This window comes from Syngnathus scovelli, chromosome 15 (assembly GCF_024217435.2).
Source record: "Syngnathus scovelli strain Florida chromosome 15, RoL_Ssco_1.2, whole genome shotgun sequence".
Taxonomy (NCBI): domain Eukaryota; kingdom Metazoa; phylum Chordata; class Actinopteri; order Syngnathiformes; family Syngnathidae; genus Syngnathus; species Syngnathus scovelli.
The window spans coordinates 3643811-3649792 of record NC_090861.1 but is presented as its reverse complement, the minus strand read 5'-3'; the positions used below and the strand labels follow the sequence as shown (position 1 = coordinate 3649792).

At 42.1% G+C, this 5982-nt stretch overlaps 2 protein-coding genes across 2 annotated transcripts; one reads left to right on the top strand and one right to left on the bottom strand.

Moving 5' to 3' along the window:
- Positions 1 to 1328: 1328 nt before the first annotated feature.
- Positions 1329 to 4828, top strand: ube2b (ubiquitin-conjugating enzyme E2B (RAD6 homolog)). The gene is made up of 6 exons (XM_049742987.2): positions 1329 to 1554; positions 2993 to 3073; positions 3284 to 3309; positions 3443 to 3532; positions 3637 to 3725; positions 3912 to 4828. The coding sequence occupies exons 1-6, from the start codon at positions 1511 to 1513 to the stop codon at positions 4038 to 4040; spliced, it is 459 nt and encodes a 152-aa protein (XP_049598944.1). The 5' UTR covers positions 1329 to 1510; the 3' UTR covers positions 4041 to 4828.
- Positions 4829 to 4914: 86 nt separating this feature from the next.
- On the bottom strand, positions 4915 to 5877 carry cdkn2aipnl (CDKN2A interacting protein N-terminal like). The gene is made up of 3 exons (XM_049742988.1): positions 5563 to 5877; positions 5112 to 5217; positions 4915 to 5022 (listed from the first exon to the last, which is right to left on the bottom strand). The coding sequence occupies exons 1-3, from the start codon at positions 5772 to 5774 to the stop codon at positions 5014 to 5016; spliced, it is 327 nt and encodes a 108-aa protein (XP_049598945.1). The 5' UTR covers positions 5775 to 5877; the 3' UTR covers positions 4915 to 5013.
- Between the last annotated feature and the right edge of the window lie 105 nt (positions 5878 to 5982).

Here is a 5982-nt window from a genome sequence, read left to right as displayed (position 1 = left end):
CTAATATCTCGAAAACGTCCGGGCTTAAGCATCATTATAAAATCCCGTCAAAATAAGAGCAATTGGAACACTTTTTATTTAATGCATTTTAGTGTTTATTACAATACCACAACACCAACCGAATAACAATAAACTTTTGTTGTGGTTTAATTGATAAAGAATCCGTGCCATGGACAAAAACATGACTGAATAGTGCCACTAACTAGTTCACATCGAGTTTAACTTGACGCATCAGCACTCCTAAATTGTGACGTCAGCAAACACAGCGATCATGCATCATCATCGAGAACTTTTGATCTTGTGCAGATGATGTCATCTTACTATTAGTGAATATCAGCGCGAGGCCAGTGGGATAAATATATATGGCTGCTAATATCTTTTTTTTCTGCACCTACCTAAATACAGAAGTATTATTTTGTGTTCCCCCTTTGGTGACACACAATCATTCATGGGTTAGACCAAAGTGACCTTCTTCACAGCCGGTTAGAACAAAATTTCTCATCTGCAAACTCATTTTTATGTGTTATGAAACAATTGTTCTTATTTTGTGGTAGAATTATATGCAGTGTCCTATCCTGTTATACAGTCTATAGTTTCACATATAGTTTTATCATAGTTGGCTCGATTAAGCGATTAATCGAAGCTCATGAAGTTGAGACAGTCACATGAAGGGAAAATACCACTTTATTATGATTGTGTGCCATTATTATGAGATTTTTTAGTGCTATAACCAAGTAGATCCAGCAGATAGAGCCACTTTTGAGGAGAGGTGACATTTGGGGTGAGGGGGTACTCGGGGCTTCTGTACAATCGCCGTTAAAGCTCTAGCAAATATAACTGCCGTTTAATCTATCTTAATCTTTCCTCGATGGAGTTTCAAGCTATCAATAGAAAGCCGAGGCGTTTAGCATGACGAGAATGTGGGTCACATGGAGAGGAGCTCGTCATTTGAACCTTCAGTGTTCCATTCCGTTCAAACTGTTGGCTACTGACAAAACATATGAAGAAGGTATTTCCGGAGTTTGTGGAGAAATTCAATGCTAATGCTAAAAACAATGCTAACGACAAATCAACGTTCAAATAAATAGAAATGTCCAATTTTCGAACAGTACAATCATGTTTTATAAGGAGGCAAAAGATGTTTGATGGTTTAAAACCACCCCGAACCATATAATTGATAATTTTATCAATAAATAATGCCAAATATTGTTGTGCGCTTTTAAAGCGCTCATGGCACATGTTACATAGCCACATGTTACATAGCCACGTGTGCGTCATTAAAGGGGAAGGGCCTCCGTCAGTCAGTGACGTCATCACGGGGTGAGCCTGCCAGACACTTGTTTTGGGGGGAGTTAAAGAGAGAGAGACAGAGAGAGAGAGAAAGAGAAAGAGAAGAGAAAAAAGGAGAAGAAAAGGGGGGGGCTTTCGGCGGAAGAAATACACCGCTCGTCAATCGATTGATGCGCCTGCTTTCGTTGTATATACATTTTATTTTTTTCAAATTTCAGTAATGTCCACCCCGGCGAGGAGACGCCTTATGAGGGATTTTAAAAGGTACCGCAGTACATCCTTGTTTCTGTTTGCGTGCTAGCGGGGTTAGCCGATCAAGCTAATACCAGCTAACCTAGCTTAGCTCGAGCTACCGGCGATTAGACCGAACGCTGGCTGTTTTTTTAAGATCATCAGATGTCCATTTAGGTGATATACTACGTTTGTTATTGTATTTGGGGTGACACTTGAAATTATTCCTCCAATTCCAACCGAGGCGAGTTGTTTCGTGGACGCCGCTAGCTAGCGCTGGTTCGCCAGGCTGTTGTTTTTGGGTGATAAGATTAACATTACAGGAACGACCAACCGAAACCAAGTTAATTCCTCGCGAAACTAACAATATTAGATTTTGTTCTGTTCGACCACAAGCAGTAATCGGTATCACCTCATTAAAATGTCATGCTAATTTGCGTAGCATCGTGGTTTATATTTCGAAAGATTCCCCAAGGGGTTTGTGCTTTTGAAATGGCTGAAAGTGGATCTTATATGGGCGCAATCTGTTGTCATGCACCAAATGTCACCCTTGTGTTTGCACCAGTGTTAATTTGGGCTGAAATGTGGCATACAGGTGAGGGTTTGTGGTTTTAAAATGGCTGTCAATCGTAGAATGACACTTAATCACAAAGAGTCTCAAAGAACTTCACAGAGGTACAGACACATCAGCAACTTCCCCTGATCTAAACCTGGATTAGTTATTTATCTTTGTGTTAGTTGGAACCCAATAAGAGTTCATTTAATGGGATGAAACGCCCCAGGTTAGACACCTGACCCGGTCGGTTGTTGCAGATCCTCCTGAGCAACGGGAGAAGTGGTCCGTTTCAGATCTTGTCCAGGTCAATTGACACAGATTCCAGTCAGCTTCAGATTTGATCGTTGCTCCTAAGCCCCCTTCTCAAAGCAGAAGAGGAGAGGGAAGGATAGTGGAGAAGTGGCAGTAAAACAGGCCAAATGTCAAAGGGTAAGGCAGAGCAAGAGGCTGCTTTCATACTGCATGAGGTAACCAAATGAAAAAAAATAAACCCTTTAAATTTGATCATTTTATTGAGTTGTAATATTCACTCATCTCACGGTGTGACGCCTCGAAGAGGATAAACTGACTTCATTTTATGGACCCAGCCACGTTTGTCAGAACATCCGAGCAGTGTGTGTCTTTGCCAGAGAAGAGCTCGGGGGAGCTTATGGTTAATGGGGTTAATTGCAGTGCGTCGGGTGTTCTCGCACGCGGACGCAGATGGACCTGGTGCGTAAACTCTGATCAGACCTGATATTAGGTCCACACTTGGCCTAATCTGTGGTGTTGCCGTGGCGACCAAACATTGAAGATTTTGTCTTTGTCCCCCACAAAATGTAATATTTGTATTGTAAAAAGATATTTTAGTGGCATAACTTTATTGATCGACTCCCAGTGTGACATTTTTAAAGGCCTTTTGTTTGTCGTGTGCAGACTTCAAGAGGACCCTCCCACCGGTGTGAGCGGAGCACCTTCGGAGAACAATATCATGCTATGGAACGCCGTTATTTTTGGGTGAGTCACGTGCTTGTTCCGCACAGCCCTACCGTCCTTTCTCTTGTTATCCCGCCCGCCCGGCAACCTGGACGTGTGATAATAAACAGTTAAGTCATAGTGGTGGTTGCCGTATGTTTTCACAGTCAACAAAAAAATCAAGTAGCAGAGTGTGGAGGTCCCCCCCCCCACCCCCCCATTCCTGATGACTGATTTCTTTTGTCTTTACAGGCCCGTCGGCACGCCATTTGAAGATGGTGAGTTCCTATATTTTATAGTCTTTCATCGGCATGGTGATATGTGTTATTTATATATAAATATGGCTTAGTTTTTGCAGAATGTGGCAACCAATAATACTTATCCAAATAAATGTGTCTTTTTATTTTGCAGGAACATTTAAGCTTCTGATTGAGTTCTCAGAGGAGTATCCAAACAAGCCTCCCACGGTTCGCTTTGTATCCAGAATGTTTCACCCCAATGGTAAATAGATTAACAACACATGAACACAAGTATTTATAAATTTGTTGCTCTTAAATCTTGCAAAAAATTCATTTTGTTTGACTGTTGTCGCCGTGTTCCCTCAGTCTACGCAGATGGCAGTATATGTTTAGACATCCTCCAAAACCGCTGGAGCCCCACATATGACGTGTCGTCCATACTCACATCCATCCAGGTGGGTGCCCTCCTCACCCATACTCTCGATGATGTCACAACCACTAATTCAGATGTGTCGATCTCATTTTCGTCACTTGCCACATTGTAGCTATCCCGCAGGAAGCTGCGAAAATAATATACAATTAAATACATGCAATAATCAGTCAATCGGGACCCCCCCATCCCTCTTCTTATTTTTTTTTAGTCTTTGCTAGATGAGCCCAACCCCAATAGCCCGGCAAACAGCCAAGCGGCGCAGCTTTACCAGGAGAACAAGCGCGAGTACGAGAAACGAGTGACAGCCATTGTGGAGCAGAGCTGGGTGGACGTGTGAGACCCCAACCAAGCACCCCCCCCCTCCGCTTCCTCTCACACTCATTTTACCTCGTGTGTGTGTGTGTGTGCGTGCATTCGCGTGCGTTTGGAGATGCGCATATCACAAGAACTCAACAAGTGCCACCCTGCAAAAAAAAAATCTTAAACTACGGACGTTATATCAAGAGAGTGAGGCGGAATCATGTTTTATTTTTTCCTTTTTTTAAAATGCATGTTGTGAAATAAGTTATTGCTAACAGAACTTGTAATATATCTTTGTTTTTTGATTGATACGCTGAGTGTGCTGCTGCTTGGTTTGTTTGGAAATGGCAGTTTTATGACCAAAAGCTTTCATTTTTTTGTATTCCGCACACCAATGGGTTGATTCAAAAAGCCTTTTGATTGGATATCATCTTTCTTTTTTGAATCTCTAAAGAACAATCTGTGATTTTAAGATGAATCTTACGATGATGGAGGTTTTTCCCGCCCCGGGGTAGAAGAAGAAGCGCCTTCAAAGGACAAAGCGCGGTGAGTCAGGTTAAGTTTGTATTCTGGGTGGAATTTTTCTTCTCAGATGCAAAAGGACTGAAAGACTTGCCGGAAATCCTAAAAAAAGCAGTCACTTACTCCCTGTATCCAAATGAAAAAGGCTGGGAAATTGCGAGGGGAAAAAAAAAAAAGACTGGCGTTGTGGCATCATGTATGTAGGATTTGTTCCCAGCAGAAGGGATGTTACATTTGTCAAAGGAAAGTATACTTATAACAATATGCTGTATAAAAAAACATAATAAAACACATTTTTTTCCAGACGATTTTAGTCATTTGTGCGTTTGCTCTACCCAAATGAGTTTGGGGAGTCTAATTTTAATAGAGCTAAAAAAAAAAACATGAAGTCATCTTTCATCATTTATTTAAAAATCATACAAAAATTGGTGAGAAGACAAATGTGGTCACACAAGCACAGCTTGTATATTCAGAACAAGAGGGATCCATCATTTGTTCTGTAAACACAGTAGAAGAATACTTGAGTCAGCAGATACACTACATTATATATTTATGAGGTATTTTGATACGCAGGCGAGGCATTTACCTGCTTCCGCTTCATAATATCATCTCTTGTCACGAAGACTGGCGCGTCCTCCACCTCGATGCCCTGGGCCATTTCTTTCACTTTGTCCAGGACCTCCGCGTTATATCTGCCACAAAAAAAATAATTGCATTTTATGCCGAGGTGACGTACTGTTCCTTCCACAAACCAAAGGGGGCAGTAGCGAGTTGAGGATGTCGCATCGTTATTAGTAGAGCAACAAAGACTTTGTAATAGTCGACGTGGAAGCCACCAAAGGACTTATATCAAACATTTTAAAACGTTTTGTAGTCGTTAGTTCTGATTTATTAAGAATTGGCAGTTCAACTAAGTCACAAAACTGACACCAACATTATATCCACAGGCAGAGGGGGCAGTAGCGAGCTCTCAGCCGTGATTAAAAACGGTTACCACAACCACTTTGTGTTGTTGTCATATAACGTGACTTGTGTACCTGCAGCCGAGGAAGACATTGTTGGCCCACACCATTGAAAGTGAAAGTAGACGATCCCTCAGCACCTTGCCCTTATACTCTTTTTTATTCCGTAGTATGAACTCTCTCCTGTGCACCCAGTGCTTGTCGCTCTCCGAGTGTCCCCTGAACTTCTCCAGACGTTGGACCACATCCTTTTTCGTGATAGACTCATCCTCGTCCGAGCCCGACATCTTTGTGCGAACTCCTTGCAGGCACGAATTCGCAGCTAAACAAGGCAAATAATTTCCGGTTTGGTAAGAGTAACCCACATGTCGCTTTCTCCTCTGCACTTTGGTATATAGCGCCATGCTGGTGGGAATGGGTACTACAAGATGTCGATGACGGGGCTTTGGTACACAGCAACATACAGCGGTGGGAATGGGTACTACAAGATATTGA

Bases quoted from the DNA above. Each gene is read 5' to 3' on its own strand.
- ube2b (XM_049742987.2), top strand. From the start codon at position 1,511: ATGTCCACCCCGGCGAGGAGACGCCTTATGAGGGATTTTAAAAG. The intron at 3,310-3,442 runs GTGAGTTCCTAT...TTTATTTTGCAG, and splicing joins CGGCACGCCATTTGAAGATG to GAACATTTAAGCTTCTGATT. The intron at 3,726-3,911 runs GTGGGTGCCCTC...ATTTTTTTTTAG, and splicing joins CCATACTCACATCCATCCAG to TCTTTGCTAGATGAGCCCAA.
- cdkn2aipnl (XM_049742988.1), bottom strand. From the start codon at position 5,774: ATGTCGGGCTCGGACGAGGATGAGTCTATCACGAAAAAGGATGTGGTC. The intron at 5,218-5,562 runs GTACACAAGTCA...TTTTTGTGGCAG, and splicing joins AATGTCTTCCTCGGCTGCAG to ATATAACGCGGAGGTCCTGG.